The sequence below is a fragment of the Oryzias melastigma genome, linkage group LG2 (genome assembly GCF_002922805.2).
Source record: "Oryzias melastigma strain HK-1 linkage group LG2, ASM292280v2, whole genome shotgun sequence".
In the NCBI taxonomy this organism is placed as follows: Eukaryota; Metazoa; Chordata; class Actinopteri; order Beloniformes; family Adrianichthyidae; genus Oryzias; species Oryzias melastigma.
This window is the reverse complement of record NC_050513.1, coordinates 1,737,532-1,754,709: the sequence shown is the minus strand read 5'-3', so window position 1 is coordinate 1,754,709 and position 17,178 is coordinate 1,737,532. Positions and strand designations below refer to the sequence as shown.

The 17,178-nt window shown below is 35.7% G+C and overlaps 2 protein-coding genes across 4 annotated transcripts in view; one reads left to right on the top strand and one right to left on the bottom strand.

The window, feature by feature from the left end:
• Positions 1 to 12,578, top strand: part of caln2 (calneuron 2) — a 39,615-nt gene extending 27,037 nt beyond the window's left edge. For both annotated transcript variants that reach the window (XM_024266579.2, XM_024266581.2), the window contains exons 5-6: positions 5,478 to 5,631; positions 10,137 to 12,578. In XM_024266579.2, the coding sequence (XP_024122347.1) occupies positions 5,478 to 5,631; positions 10,137 to 10,264 (282 nt within the window). In that variant the 3' untranslated portion in view covers positions 10,265 to 12,578. The remainder of the gene's footprint in view (positions 1 to 5,477; positions 5,632 to 10,136) is intronic.
• Positions 12,579 to 13,877: 1,299 nt separating this feature from the next.
• On the bottom strand, positions 13,878 to 17,100 carry sdf2 (stromal cell-derived factor 2). 2 transcript variants are annotated; one of them, XM_024266577.2, is made up of 3 exons: positions 16,823 to 17,100; positions 16,229 to 16,425; positions 13,878 to 14,877 (listed from the first exon to the last, which is right to left on the bottom strand). In XM_024266577.2, exons 1-3 carry the CDS (start codon positions 17,004 to 17,006, stop codon positions 14,578 to 14,580), a joined length of 681 nt encoding a protein of 226 aa, XP_024122345.1. In that variant the 5' UTR covers positions 17,007 to 17,100; the 3' UTR covers positions 13,878 to 14,577. The 2 variants fall into 2 exon arrangements, with proteins under 2 accessions (XP_024122345.1, XP_024122346.1); XM_024266578.2 differs by having other exon boundaries at positions 13,878 to 14,874.
• Positions 17,101 to 17,178: the final 78 nt, after the last annotated feature.

The following is a 17,178-nucleotide window of genomic DNA, read 5'->3' as shown; positions in this document are numbered from 1 at the left end:
TCAATAAATGTTTATCCTGTTCGGCCCATGACCTAAGGTACGTTTTGGATTTTGGCCCCTTGTGCAATTTTGATTCTTTAAACCATCGATAAAACTCTTTTTTAAACAAGAGATGAGGCAAACTCTAAAGTTGGGTTACAAACTGAATAAGCCCCAAAATATTTAAATGTAGTCAGAATTTTAAAATATTTTTCTGAAGTATAATATATTGTGTAAACTGTGACAAACAAAAAAATAGCAGTGATGTGCCTTTTCAAAGCCTCAGTAGGAAATCAAACACATGGGTTCTATTATATTTATCAGCTGTGTGCGCCTGCTTGCTGACATGATTAAATTTATCAAGCTCTCCATTCTCCATTTAAGACGACCAAAACACACGGCACCCTGACAGCTGATGTGAACATTAATTATCGCATTAGAGATTCTTCCTGGTGGCTGCTCAGGTGTTACCTATTTATCACCAAGTTAAGCAAAAATGAGAAACTGATTGTAGTGAATGACAGTTCATCTTCCCGAAGGCAGCAGCCTGTATCTGAAGGTGTGTTTTAATCACACAAATTTCTTTCTGCTGAACAAGTAAGACTTGTTTCCATACAGTTTTTGAGACGTGATATGAACAGACAAATACGGTTTCACTCTTCCATCATCCAGACAATCCAGTAGAAACATCACCAAGCTCCCCGTGGAGTACTGTGTTCCTGTTCCAACAAGTTGAAGCTAAATTGCTCTGCTTTTTTTTTTTTTTTTAAAGTTGAGCGAAATCTCTAACAAGCCTAGTGATTCATTTTTCAAGAGTAGTGGAATCAACTAGACAGGCTTCTTTTTAGTAAAACGTTCTGACAGGTTATTATATCATAATTAAAATGATCTTCTCTTAAAGCCAATAAAAGCATGAAAGTGAAAGGAAAAAGGGTGAAAATGAATCCATGATTCTGTGTTTGTTCCCATGAACAATGTTGTCACACGCTGCCTTTCTCAAACGGTGGAGTGATGCCGTTACATAATAACTGTCATTCGGTGGCCACTTTACTCCACATGGAAAGTGCTTGATGGTGGTGTCAAAGAAGCGAGTAGGATGCTTGATTATCCGCACTTTGACACCACTTTGAATTGTGTCTCAGACGGGCTAAATCTGTTTTCGGTTGTCTGTTGCTCTATCACATTCGGCTGTGACTGAATCATTTTTTAGCAGGTCATTCATCAGTGTTTGCTGTTTGTCTCCGACAAATGTTTGTCCTTTTTCTTTTGGATTTTTTAAAATGTTTACATAAGTTATGGATTTTATTTAAATTGATAAAAAGATGATCTGAAAATACCTAACGAAGCAAATTGAAGGCGGTCACTTTGGGTTATTCTCAGAGAAAGGTCAGAAGACAAAGCAGGTGGACGACTGATTAAACAAGCCTGTGCTGTCTGAGAGCCGGGGAGGATTAGAAGGGAGGGACAACGTGGAGCATCTGTTCCTCTGATTGATGTGTCTTGGCTCCTTCTCCACGTCTGTGGTCACCACTACTGTTAACAGCTCACGGACATGCACATTTATGTACATTTTTCACTAAAAAATTACAATTAAACTCTTTTTTTTTTTCAAGAATTCATGTTGAAATGAATAATATTAAAAGAAGGGACCATGCATAACAGCATTTGGATAAGACTTGGCACTACATTATGGCTAATTTCCATCTGCACTTTTTTGCATAAATAGAGAAAAAATAATATTAATTTTTTTTCTTTTTTTTTTTTATTCTAATTGGTTAAATTCTTGCATAATTTCAGTTCTTTTCCAGCTTGTTTAAACATATTTTCACTAGGACTGGGTTGATAAAATCAATTAATTGATCTAGATCGATCTAAGCTTAATAGATCAATAATCAATTCATAAAAGTAGAGATCAATCTTACTCAAAATGATAAAGTCTGCTAGCTTGATGCTAACATATAATTGGATTTCCCAAAGGATGGCTAATGCTAACGCTAGGTCGATCTAAACATACATTGCTGACTAAATCAATATCTTTATATACTCACAGGTAGGAATTTTCTTTCTTTTCTTTCAAGGAAATATCTTAAATTAACCATTTGTGGTCTAAAGCACCATATTTTGCTCATACTTTCTTCTTCTGGAATAAGGTATAATTCTGTAGTGTGATCGCCACCTACTGGCCAAACTGAAACACCCTCCAGGAGAAGCAGAACAATTGTTGCAGCTTCTCTGTTTGAGAATCCAGGTAACACTGTATGGTAGGGGTGTCAAACTCAATCACTTAGGGGGGCCAAAATCCAAAACACACCTTAGGTTGCAGGCCGAACAGGATAAATATATATTAAACACACTAAAACTAATTTTTTGAAACTTTAAAAATCTTTATCTCAAGCAGGAATAAAAAAGGCCTGAATATTATTCATGAATAAATCAACTTAAACCTTAAATAACGTAATATTTTACTATAATTTTGTCAAAATTATACAAGTTAAAAATACACGCAAGATAACATAAAAATAACAATAAAATAAAATGATCTGGAGGGCCGGATCCGGCCCCCTGGCCTTGACTCTGACATATGTGCTGTATGGTATTAACAATCTCATTACAATTCACTAATTATTTTTACAGTATGTGAACTGTATCAGAGTAATATGAATATCTTCAGAGCATGTATGTTTATTATTAATGTACTTCTAAACAAATGTGTCTAAATGTGAAAACTCAAAATTGAATTGAATCAGATTGAATTAAGAGGATCAAAAGCATAGAAAAAAATGGAATTAAATTGATCCAGGTTCTGGTGAGTCAAATCAAATCGATTCTGGAAATTACTATCAATACCCAGGCCTAATATTCATCTCTGTATTGTCTTTTAGAGACAGTCCATCTATCAGGTTGAGCTGCCCCCCCTCCTGACCTCCAAAAAATAGAAAGAAAAAAAAACAGACTGAAAAGAACATTGTGCCGCTCCTGTGCCTGCCCTGAGCTGTCACGCTGTCATGTCACTCCGTTTCTAACCAAAGGCTTGTTACTTCAGCTGAACCCCCCCACCCCATCGCACTGTGACTGCTGCTCCTGCTTCCTGTTAATCTGTTCTGAACTGTCAAACAAGGTTACATGCCAAAGTGGACATGAGGAATGTCAGAAAGGGCCCTAAATCACAACTTTCCAAATCCCAAACCTGTCGAAAGCGTCTGCAGAGAGAACTGCAGCAAACTGAAGTCCGGTATCCCGCACCTAACGGGTCTCTGAAGGTTCACTAACATGTCCAACACAACCTGACAGATGTCCCACATCCATAACACCGAGATGTTCCTATTACCAAGAGGGACCTGCAATATTTTTGGAATCTGGTTTTGTGTGACAAACAGGATTATTGAATGTGTCTTCTGAAAAGTCAAACTGCAAAAAGGAATCTTAAGAAAGTAAAAAGACCCTTAATTCAAGATCATTGGTTTGATTTTCTGTCTAACAAGAAAAATTGTTTGTTATAAGTGTTTTTTTATTATTTTTTCTAAAATAAGAAAATTTTTCTTAACCCATTGGCAGATTTTTTTCTTGTTTAAATATATATATTTTTTAGTTTAAGATTTGTTTCCCTATTTCTAGGGGTCTGTTTTTGCCGTGATACAGTTCATTTTTATATTATTTATCTGCAGCACCCTTTTCTGCATTCTGTTCTAACAATTTTGCAGGAATAGAGTCTGTTTTATTGATTCTTCTATTTGAAACAAACAGAAATGACACTTTTGCAAAGATTTGGTTTGTGTCATTGCAAAGTTAATAGCACGTTTACGTCTAACACAACACTTTTACTTCATTCTTTTAGAATGCACCAGTAAAAATCTTAAATTTTTCCTCCCAAACAAGTAACTGCCTACATTTCTGCAGCCTTCATAAACAACAGAGCGTTGCTATCTGTGCTTTAAAGCAGAAAACGAATGTCCTTTGCAACGCTGCAATGTGCTCCACAAATGGGATTTTTTTTTTATTTTTATTTAAGCAACAACACTTTTCATCAAGTCCTCCATATTGGGAGTTTTTTGGGTTGTGCTTTTGGAACAGCTTGATCTGGTACACCATGACATTTATCTGTCAGAACTCAGCAGCCATCACTCCTGAAGCTTTTACTCATTCACAATTTCTAAAACAACAAGAAAACCATTTGTTTCAGCTGGAGTTTGTTAAAGTGTAAGCAAATATTATTCTTTGTGGTTTTACCTTTGCAGTTTAAATCATTTCAAGGGACACTAAATGATGGGAGCTTTGTGTAAATATGGGGTCTAGATTCTGGTCCCTGTGCTTCTGAGGTAATTTAGTTCTGGTAAATACATCTCTCAGAGAGAAAAGGGAAAAAATGCTAAGTAGAAAACAAATATGTTCATGAATTCTTCTAGTTATTCAGAGTCCCAGGTTTGTAATTTGTGTTGCTTGTTTTTGTTTTCACCTAAACTAAAAGGAGCGCTATACATCTTAAAGCATATTATGCATTTATGCTTCAATTTGCTCCAGGAGACAAAGAAAATCAAAAGAGAGAAAAATATATACGTTTATTTGAATCATGTAATATATGATGTAAATGTGTGCATCTGTGCTTAAAGATAAGTCACATTTTCTTTTAGAAATGATCGAGGCATAAAACTAAAGCTTTTTAGCTATTTTTTATTAAAGAAATTTAAAAAACTGCAAAAACATTATTTGTTTTTTGTTTTATATCGCTAATTGTAAAGAATTTCTTTGCTGAATTGCTGTCTAATATTAAAAATTGCCAACAAATAAGCACTAATGAAGAGAACAAAAATATAATTTCAAAAATAAGAAGTTTAATATTATAAATATTTGTAATAAAACTTACATTTGTGCCTTAAAATGGGCTAATTATAAAACAGTAAATCAGTTTAAATAGTGAAAAAGTTTAATATTAATATTTTCTGTTTAAAGAAAAACCTTAAAAACACTGTTAAGGTATATTTTTGGTAAATATTTGTCATTGTTAATTCCACATAGGCATCAGAACTAAAGAGTTGTCTCCTCTCTTTATCCACCTCCATTTCCTCCGCCTGTAGCGTGCCTGCCGCAGTATGTCCATCTGTTGTGCTAAATCAAGTGACTGATTGTGTTTGAGGATGTCAGTGATGTAAATAACACAGACATGCTGGTGGATTTTGAGGATGTTGTGTGCATACATATTTGTGGATGTGGTTCTGCTTAAGGGATGCAAGGACAGGTTGTTTAAGAGAGATGCTAAGAGCTATGCTTAAAACTAATGACAGTCTCCTGAATTGTTTCAAACATAAACATGACAAGGACATAAATAGGTCAATGTTGACTAAATGAAAGTTCAATGCATTTGTCAAGTTTTTCATATCACACCAGCAGGAGATTCCAGTTAAATTCCGCCACTTCCGTGATTTTGTTTGTGTTTGTGTGCCCTCACAAGGCCGCTTTGATAATGACTGTGTCTTTGCACTGATTGCTGTGTGTCCCTGCAGTTTGACATGCAGCAGCTGTCTCTGGATGAGCTCAAGCAGGTGCTGTTTCACGCCTTCCGGGACCACCTGACAATGAAGGACATAGAGAACATCATCATCACAGAGGAAGAGAGCCTCAATGAGACCTCAGGGAACTGTCCTGAGTATGAAGGAGGTGAGGAAGCTGTTTTTTTTGTGAACACTTTACTGTCAGAAATACTTAGAGATTGTCAGAGATGATAAGAAACTCATTATTCGTCTTGCATGAGCTAACAGAGGTAAAACCAATTAAGAATCCGTTAAAAAAAAGGATTAGAGTATGAGCCACCTGCTCCCAGATCGCTGATTTGTTCCCATTGGACTTTAAAATTCAATCTTAATTTGGTGAGTGCAGAAAACAAATTAAAAAGAAAATATTTTCTTGACATATAAATGTTTTCTTTGATGAAGCAAAGAGAACAATATCATCTGCAAAAAGCAGAGATGTAAACCAGACTCCTTACAGAAAAAGTATCCCTATAACATCTGGAGATATTGAAGGTCAGCATCCACCACCTAAAAGCTCCTTCACTCCATCAGTGACTTCAGACTGGCTGTTGTTCTCAATACAGATGAAGTTTGATCTACTTTTGTGGCATCTCTTTTCACATCTCCTTTTCCCTTCATCAGTCCGAAAATCACAAAAATGCATCAAACAAACCATTTTTTCTGGGCTGCATGAGAATCAATTCTTAAAATAAAATATTTTTCAACATATAGAAGGCTATACGCTTAAGCCATCTTTTCAAATCACTGTAAGTCCCTGTAGCTTTTTGAAAGGAAGTGACAACAACTTTATATAAGGAATGACAGAACATGAGGTGACAGCTGCTGTGCTGGAGTTCATCCTGCAGCAAAATTCACTTCAAAAGGCTAAAATTGACCAAACACATCAGACTTACAGTCAAATAAAACTGTTTTACTTGTTATAACTCATTGATTTGAAAAGAGAAAAAATGTGTGTATTTTGATAAAAGGATTTTTTTTCGAGACGAAATACATTTAAGAACCCCACCAAGAAAAAAAAATCAATGAAAAAAGAGGTTTCTTTAAGAGAGTGTTCCCTACAAACACGATTTAATTTAATTTAATTTAATTTAATTTAATTTAATTTAATTTAATTTAATTTAATTTAATTTAATTTTATTTTATTTTATTTTATTTTATTTTATTTTATTTTATTTTATTTTATTTTATTTTATTTTATTTTATTTTGTATCAGTTGAGTTGAGTTTTTTTATTATTTTGATTTTATTTAGATTTTAATCAAAATTTTTAAATATATGTTTTACATACAGTATCTCATAAAAGTGAGCACACCCCTCTATTATGATTTATTTTGCAGAAAAAACAACTTTACATTGCTATACAAGATGGACACTGACCACCTTTCAATGTGTCAAAAATTTATTTTGGCAGTGTTGTCTCATGAAAATATATAATATAATGATGTAAATAAATATCTTCAAAAATGTAAGGGGTGTACGCACTTATGTGAGATCCTGTATTCGGTTCCAGGCCACGAAGAGACCTGAAATAATGTTATATCTACTTACATAGTTATGTTATTCATTGCTACTTGAGGATTCCTAATAACCTGAATCTATGTTGGAAAGATAAAAACACCTGATCTTAAGTTACGAATAAATAATAATAATACACGAAAAGGAAATGGAATAGTCGAGCCAGAGTAGGATTATATAAGTTCGCTTCCTCCCACTCCCTTTCAGGTAATCTCCATGATTGCTTGAAATAAACAATTTCTAATCTAAAAATCTAATTTTCCTGCTACATTTATTTCCTAATTACACGGTTGATAAATTTATAAAGTTGATGTGTCAACTTAAAAGACATATTTCGAACACAAGTGGTTCTGTCAGTTAAATGTGTTTCTGCAGTGACTATCTTATAAGAGTGATTGGTTAATTTGACTAGAAATTAAGCATATTTGGTAGGTTTTTGGAGTATTTGCTGAGTTTTAAAGGTTTCTCTGTGCGTCCTTCCTTGCATAAAAATGGAGGACACATGATTATGACTAAGCCTCTGCTTCCACAACTCAGCCAGATTTCTTTCTTTGTTCGAATCTCACACATTCTGCTCCGTTCACTTGATTTCTATCTAATCTTTCCTCATTTTCTACTTCATTTGATACCGCTAAACTCCAAGTTTTCCCCACGAAAGACAAAGTTTCTTCCAAGTGTCTCATTGGAAGGGACAAAAACACTAAACCTGCCCCTGCGTCAACTCTGCCTCGGAGCTCCAAGTCACTTCTCTCCTGTGAAATATCCATCAAGCTCGACTGGGCGAAAAGTAAAAACAGGATCAAACACAATAAGAAACTTGAACAGGCCTAATGAATCCACTGGGTACTGGCCTACAGTCTCAGAGAGACCTATAAAGAGAGTGCCGCAAGAAAAGCGGGAATAAAAGGCAGTAAAAGAGGAGATAAGAGGCTGAAGAAGGGATTGGGGATTTGCTAGCTTGACAGGGAAAGATGCTGCATGGATGAGGACAATGAAAATGTGAGAAGGAGCAGGTGAGGAGAGGATAAAAAAAGACGTGGAGCAACAGGGTTTCCCTCAGACTGCAGATGCACCCGTCTTCCTATTTAACCCTCTTCCAATGTCCTAAAATCCTCCCTTTTATTGCCGCTACTTTCCCATCCTCTGCCGCTCCTGTGGGAACTCTTCTCCTTCTACAGCTCCTCTTAGATCCATGAATCAGAGCTATGACTCTGACTTATTGATGCGGCGTGTGATTCTAACAAAGTCAGACAAGGAGGCTGCCATGAGGAGAAACTTTCAGCAGCTGCGAGGCTTGTCTGAGAACACGTGTGCTCATCTTCTCGTTCTGTCATCCTGAGACTACATCTTTGCAAAGATAAAGATCCTCTCATCCTGAAAAGTTAGGTAGCAGAGAGGGGGAAAACAATGTTCTTTTTCCCTGCTGCAATTCAAGTGTTGATAGTTGTTACCTCTGAGACACCTCGATGGATGATCTGGGTCACTGAAATGAGCTGCAAATCTTTGCCGTCGTTTGCCTGATATTTGCTTCAGTCAAGGAACAGACACTCCCATCGGAATTAGAATCTATTTTTTTCTCTCTCGAATTAAGAAAGGCCTAAAATTTACAATAGCCTGCTTGTTTAGAAAACATTACCTGCAACCAAATCTTTACATTAAATCAGTAGTAGTTGCTGCTTTTGTGTGCAGAGCGGCAGTGATTGTTTTTCGTCTCCTGAACCGCTCCCTCAAGATCCTCCCACAATATTTCTGTTAGACTGATATTTGGAGGGAAGTCACTGCTTTATGAAATAAAGTCTCTTTTGTCTTGAAAAACAATTTCTCAGACAGGTTTATTTTTGTATTTTGTTACATCTGGTAGACATGAGTATTACTGACAATAGATGGTTTAGGCCAAAAGGGAATATTTTTTATGTGGTTTTCAATTTTAACTATCAGATTGGTGTAACTTTTCTGGCTATCGACGTGGGGGTATATTTACACAAACGTTCTAATCATTGTGTGTCCACAAGAGTGATTCTCCTTTCCGTACGTTTTTTGTCATGTAAAAACTCTCAGCAATTTTCACAATTACGGTATCAAAACGTTCAGCTTGGTCAGGAAATTTCTGTTTGTATTTTTGGTATTCATAAACTTATAGTTTGTGAAATATTGAGCCAAATATTCCCCATAGTAAATGGGGAATTTCAAAATTTTAAGTAGATTAGCAAGAAACCTGTAAATGTATTCATGGGCTGTGAATTTTTTAATAGTCATTTTCTATAAAATTGGAGTTTAGCTAATATTTTAGCAACATGCTAACATTTTTGGCTAATTTGTTATCTACTAGGGTATTTTTTGGCTAATTTAGAGTTTACCTAATATTTTAGCAACATGGTGGAGTTTTTGGCTAAATTAGTTCATTGAGGAATTTTCGGCTATTTTTGAGTTTAGCTAATATAGCAGCATGCTAACGTTTTTGGTTAATTTAGTTTATAGAAAAATTTTAGGCTATTTTGGAGTTTTGCTAATATTTTAGCAACAGGCTGAAATTTTGGACTTATTTAAGTTATTGAAGAATTTTAGGCTATTTTGAAGTTTAGCTAATATTTTAGCAACAGGCTAAAATTTTTGATTAATTTAGTTTATTGAGGAATTTTAGACTATTTTGGAGTTTAGCTAGTGTTTAAGGAACGAGTCAGCTAATTTGACATCTACTAAGGTTTTTTGGGGGCTAATTTGGAGTTTATTTCATATTTAAGCAACACACCAAATATTTTTGTAAAATTATTTGGGGTTTTTAAAGCAATTTTACAACATTTTTTTCAGAAATTTAGGTCAACTTTGGCACTCTTTCATAGTTCTTTAACAAAATTTCCAATCTTTTAGCAATTTAACATTTTACAAATACCTTTTGCATTCTCAGCAAATCCTCTCAGCAATAAAAATAAATTTTCGTCACCATTTTCAGTAATTACTGTCAGCAAAAAGCATTCACACTAGCACTATCGCAAGTAATGCAACTTTTCTGGTTTTAAATGCTTTTTAACCCCTTATGGCCAGCTGTATCACAAATGATAAGTAATAAGAGAATAATACTATATCATCTCTTCTTTTTGTTGTTTTTTTCTTTATTCAGTTCATCCGAAGAAGAAAAACAGGCAGACGTGCGTGAGGAAAAGCCTGATCTGCGCCTTCGCCATGGCTTTCATCATCAGTGTCATGCTTATCGCAGCCAATCAGATGCTACGGAATGGCATGGAGTGAAATAATTGCACTGTGAGCCTTGGAAGTGGACAGAATAGCCATGACCTCACACCTTGTCTCTGCCGCCAAAGCTGGACCAGCCACAACCCGAGCACTCCTCTAAACAATCTTTGGAGCAGAAAATATAATAAAATGTACAAATGTGTATTTGGTTTTGAACAAAGATGTCACCATAGTTAGTTACTGGACTGATCATAAAGAACCTAAACTGCAAAAAGAGGGATGGTTTTATATCAATTGCATTTATTTTCTTTTGAGACCAAAATCACCCTTTAAACTTACTTTTTAGCCACTAAAGTTCTTTATCAGGTGCTTTAATTATTTTTTAGAACTATGTATTGCTGTGGACGACTGAATAATTGCCCTCCAGAGGTTGCACTGAATGTGAGCACTGAACTGCATTTTAGACATTCCTTACATTTCATGTAGCCATGTAGCAACGGCTCACTTTTTTTGTGAAGCATTTGCATCATCTCCGCCCACAAAAAAATATGTAAAAAGGGTCGCACATGACTTATTTATGTATATCAACAGAAAGCACAATTAAAAACTCAGCGAGGGACCACTTAAAAAGCATCATTGTCTCAATATCTATGTGTTGACTTGATGCGAGTTTTATGTGGTGTAAAATGCATAATTGGCTCAGAGAAGGTGTAAAACGTTAGAAAAGCCAGACTGAAATCAATAGTTATGTGCTACAAAAAGAAATGCAGCCCTCATCGCAACACAACAGAGGTGAGGTAAATATCATCAATATCAAGAGCATGCCAGTATATTCACTGCCGTTAACTCCTGTGGATTGCACTGTATATATGTACTCAGCTTGTGTAAACCATGAACCGTTTCAAGAGTGGACTATATAAAAGATAGAAACCACTGAGCTACATCAGGGACTCAAAGCAGAGCCAGTCTGTTGCTATGGTTATGCGTGAAGAGGGTGCTCTCTAGTGGTTAAAAGGTGTTTGGACAAAAATCTGAGCCACTTAAATGTCACAAAATAATTTCAAAATTAATTTTGCTAAACTAAGATGAATATTTTTTAACCTGTTTTTTGTCAAACACTCTGTATATTGTAGTAAGTTCCTTACAGGGACACCACATGAGGGTAAAAGCTTTGTCATGCAGGGCAATATAACACTCTTATTTTGCTTCTACTTCTGAATACTTTGATGAATTTAGAGACAGAATCAGTTTTTTTTTGTGAAATGAGTTTATCTAACAGTGGGTTCTGTAGCTTTAACATATTTAGGCTTACTTTAATTTGAGAATTTCTTTTAGCTTTTTTCATCATTTGCCTCCATTAGTAAAACACTATTTCTGTAAAAGTTATTTCTAATATGTGTCAACAGATGAATAAAGGTTAAGGATGATGGGGAGGGATGGCTTAAAAAATAAATAAATAAAAATCAGCTTTGTAAGTGAAATGTACAATACTGTAAATCAGTATGCATGTTGTTGTTTAGATTTCCACGTCTTTAAAATACAGGAAATTCAGTAAATCATTGTGATGGCTCAGCCTTGACTACATATACATATATTTACATATGTATATGTATATATGTGTGTACATATATATGCACTCTCACCTATTTGACTTTACAGTTTATATTATAATATTATAATAGCCATTTTATAGTTTCTACCAGCTATTAATCAAAACATAGAACAGAAGAGGGCATTTTTCATGAATATGCAAATACAAGGTCACATCATTGTCTTCTCTGTTATGCATCACTGAGAGGAGAAAGTCTCACAGTTGAAGGGGAAACGCTCAAACCAACATGCTGTTTGTCTCTTGAATTGGATGTCCTCACTGCCTGTAGTCTCTATAAAGTGTCGTGTAATGTAAGCTTCACTTCTCCCGTTCGTCCGAACACACTCGCATCTTAAAAATGGATCTTGTCCTCACTTTTGTCTGTTGGAGTCCCTTTTCAGAAACCAGCATAAACCGCTTCATCGTGTCGGCGATTCTGTAACTACTGTGCCATTCTTTGCATGGCTGTTCAAGGGACAAACCGTCCTTCAAACTTTTTAATGTTTACACTATTATACGGTACATCTCTGACAAAACGGTTCACAATTTTCATTCTTTTTTGGGATTTTTTTTCTTTTTTTAACAGAACATGTTTTTACCAGCTGTAGATTGTATAAAAATCAACATAAATACGTAATACAACCTTGGCATGCTGCTTAGAAAAGGAGAAAGAAAACAGCAATAGTTATGGATATTTAAAATGCAAAGTCCAACGTGTTTAATCTGAAAACTGTATCTATACGTGTTTATGCAATAAAGACTTGTTTTGATAGAAATGGATGGCATTTGTGTTTATCTATAAAGTGTGGAAAAGATGAGTGACATCCATGACATAGAAATGAAATATACTGCAGTTTGGTACTACTTGTACTTTACTGAAGTACATTTTTTTTGGTAAAATGTGCATTTATAAAGCAAAACAAAGTACTTCTGATCCATATTTTGCATTTTCAATTAAATGTGCTGTAAGTTAAGATATAAATAACAACATAACCCCCTACTTTTGCATCCTAACATCTCTCAGATGAGACATGGGGTTGATTTTGAGGAACTTGATTGAATTAAAATTATTTATTTTAACAGAAAATATAATTTTCTGTTGGTTGATTGTTAAACACATGTTTTAATGGTCACTAAAACTCTTGATAACCTAAAAATATTCCAGTATTATGTAAAATTCATTTTAGCTTAAAAAAATAAAATTAGGGAACATGTTAAAAAAATGGCAATTCGTTCAGAAGATTTAATTTTATATTCCAATATCAATAATTATTGTTTTTTATTAAATTATGTATTAATAAATCAATAAACACTTTGATCTGTTTAACATGTTTAACAGAATTTTGTTTAGCCCTCACTGAAAGCATCTTCCATTCCTTTTTTTTCCTGTTGGAACTACAAATGTAGAAAAATTTACTATTTAGAACACATTTGGAAAGTTTAAAAATTATTCTGAATTTTAGGGTTATTTTTTAAAAGCATTATTTGAACTTAACCAATCGTTTTACTTATTTTAGGAAAATTTGACTGGTCTTGTTCACACTTAAATGAAAGCAGTTCTGTATTTTAACAAATGAATATAAATTCTAGCATTAAAAGTGAAGGACAGAATTGCAATGCTGGTTAAAATAACGATCCGTCACTGATTTATAAAGTCCATAAACAGCTGCAGCATGCGATGGTTAAAGGGTGAACCAAACCTTTACTCTGCATACATCAGACAAAAGAGTCCTGCATGTCACTGCTAGCAAAAACCCTCTGAATCTTTATAATTAAGGAGCACAGGTCAAATCCAGGTGAACACAGCCACACAGCACATGCACCACTAACTGGGAGCTATTGAACCGTCCCGTCCATCCATCTTCTATCCCCGCTCTGTCCTGTGCAGGGTCACGGGTAATGATCCAAGACATCCCAATAAGTGGACAAACAAGGCATTAAGCCCAGTTTAATGGTCCTTTCAGACATTACCAGCATGCCTTGTTTGCTAATCCTTTAGTCAGTCATTTTCAGGGATGAAATTAAGGCATTTATGGGTAATTTCAGCCTACACGAGACCCAATAAATAAGCCACGCTGATAACGATGGACATAAAAATGCTTTAATGTGAGGTATTCACCGTCAGTTGGGTGTTTATGTTAACAATTACAACACATCTGTATGCAGAAACTGTCTGATTGTGACCTCTCAAAGCACTTCAAAAACTCATCCTATATTGACAAAAAACATCCATCTCAGTTATGTGTTCACACATAAAACCGCTTGTTTTCAAGTCAGCTAATGCAGAATAATTTTATACAACACTGAAACTGACAGAAAAAAAGAACAAAAATATCCTTTTTCTTTAGAAACACTGTTGACACGTTTTTATAGAATACTGCTTACAAATAACATAACTTTAAAATGTAATATTTGTTGAGATGTTTAAAAGCTTTGCTTTTTCATTTTATCTAAGAAGGCACAAATGTCACATTTTAATGTCTCTTTGTACAAAATGACTTCCCTGGTGAATTTCCTGATGTGTAAACAAGCCCTCCCTTCTACATTTACAATAAAAGAAGCCTAAAAAAGGAGATTAAAGGTCATTAAACAGTCATAAAAAAGATTTAAATATGACTCCTTGGGTATTTTAAGGCATTTTATGCTGTAGTTTAAGCACTTTCCAACAGGAAAGTGGCTGACTTTCAAGTTTGAGGTGGACCGCTGGCTGTTTGTGATGGACTTAATCACACATAACTGGGCAGAGGAGAAACCAAAAAGAGACAGGAGGAGGAAAGGATCAAAACTCTGTGTGAGTGTGACTGTAGTCTTGGCCGCCTGCTGGCATTTCGCTGGGCTTCATGAAGATTCCCTCCATGGCCTTCCACAGGCTGTGCTGACTGGGGCTCGACATGCCGTGGACCTCCATCTGACCGTGGATGGGCCGGCCATACTGCTCCCCCGTGACCGACAGCAGAACGTCGGTGGCTTTGTGACGGAGGCGGATGGCCTCCTCGCGCTTCCACACAGATCCTGAACAGTGAACCGTCCACTCATCGAGGTGGTCCCCTTCTCCTTCCTCCCCGAATGCACTCACCTCCTGTGGATGTGAAAAAACTTAGTCACACCTTATTAAGTAATTTGCCATTTTCCTGCAAACTACATAAAGGTGTTGGCTAATATATTAAAAAAAGTATTGAAGTATATCGAAGTAAAAGAGGCAGAAATTAATTAAGTTTTCTTCTTTCTGTCCCACTTTTACGGTCACAAAAAGGTTTGTGTGTTGCATAGTTTGGTTTTTGTAATTGTTTTGAGGGAATTAAATAAATCAAAAATACATAAAAAGTGACTATTTGCATGTAATTTTCTAAATATAAGCGTCCAGTGCTGACATTTTTTTCTTGCCCGTCTGGAGGAAGGGTTAGGGTTGTGCAACCAACAAAAATGTTTAGCCTTAGACACACTTAAAATCAGTTTATTTGCTTGGTTGCACATAAATACGTCCCTTTACCCGCATGGTAAAGGGACAACTTCAACAGATCTCAATGGCTTTGACTAAACAGCCCAAAGCTCTTTAATCTGTGCAATCATTAATTATCATACATGGATGGTGATTCTTTGAGAAAATTGTTTAATCAATCTTTTTTTGAATGCCATGGAGAATATGAATTAAAAATGAATAAATTTTGCATTTTTTGGGGGGGAGACTCTCTAGGTTTTGAATGTCAAGTATACCAGCAGTCTCACTCAACTGTCAAAAGCATGAGATGTTTACAAAAACTTGATGCAATTCTGGATAAATATTGCAAGAACAGTGAAAGAGACGCTTGGATTTTCCTATCATGTACTATATGATATAGATGCCAAATCATATGCAAATATTTGTCCAGGGTTTCTTGGTGGCACAGTGGTTGACGAACCTCTGGTCAAATGCAAGATGGTGCCAGAAAAAAACTCTAGCCAGAAGCGGAACTTTCGCAACTTTAGGAAACCCCTTTCAGAAATGATGTATTTTCAGAACTATCAGCTTTTAAATGAGAATAAACTGGAACTCTCTAGCAGTTCAGCTAATTGCCGACAAAATGCTGTTTTTTTTCTGTTTCTCTGTGAGTCAGCTGATCACATAAGCAGTTATGCTATGTCAAAGGAAAAAAAGATTGAAAGGTTAAAATGGGGGGTTCCGGTCGAGGACTTTCAGCCATTGATTTCTCTGGCAGGGGGAGGAACTTCTGGCTATTAATTTTCGGACTTTTTTTGTATGGAGTTTGCATGTTCTCCTTGTGCATACATTAATTTTCACCGGGCACTCCGGCTTCCCAGTCCAAAAACATCCTTCATAGGTTGATTGGTGATTCTAAATTGTCCTTAGATGGGTATGTGAGTGATTATGTGATCCTGCAACAGACTAACTGTTCGGCCTTCACCAATCATTGAACTGATGGATTAGTCACCTGGTTAGAGGACAGCGGGGAAGAGAAGTAGTGGCTGTGCAGGTTGCGTCCTGTGTTGACGTGCGTGAGACGTATAGCTTGCCCACACTTTACAGGTGTACCCCGATGACACATGGCGTCTCTGGTCCCACGAATACTCCAGTAGCTGTTACTGTCCTCAACCGCAGTGACCCCGGTGACAGACTGCTGCCCGCTACCTGTCTCAGACACAACACAGGACGATGATTTTGTGAACGTTTGCATTAATTGAAAAAAAATGTAATGGTTTAAAAAAAAAAAAATACAATTTAGCTTAAAATAATGAAAAGTTTTCCATCACTGGCTGGTGAAAATACGGCAAATATCACCTAGTCAACAGGTTGACTGCCTGAATTAAACAAAAACCAGCAACAAAACGGGTCACATCTGCTATACCACATAACTAAGCATTGAACATGTCAGTAGTGTGTCACAGTTAGAACACAAAATCAGTCTCTTCCCAATAAAAGCCAACGTGCTCACAAAACTACTTCATTAATAATTAAATGTATGCCACTTCAAAACACTAATGTGGTTTCTTTAAAATTCCTCAAACGTCAGTTTGACTTAACTCACCTGAGCCGTAGCGAACGTCGTGAGAGTGTAGTCTCACATTGTGCTTTACATTCAATAGTTTTATAACAGACCCGCATGTAACAAAACTCAGTTCGGTACCGAGCGAGAACCGACAAATACAAGATAATACTACGAATAATGTTGATAAAAAGCGTGAAATAGTACCACAATTTATGTGACCCATTGTATTTACAGCTTAAACCTAAGCAGCCGACGAGTCCTTTCCCTGATTTACATAATTTTTCGCTACGTCAGTGCAAACAAAGCACTGCAACTCAATGCACGAAAGAAAAACAATGCCGCCCCTAGCGACGTGGAGTGGTATTGCTTTAGTTTTTATTATTATTATTATTATT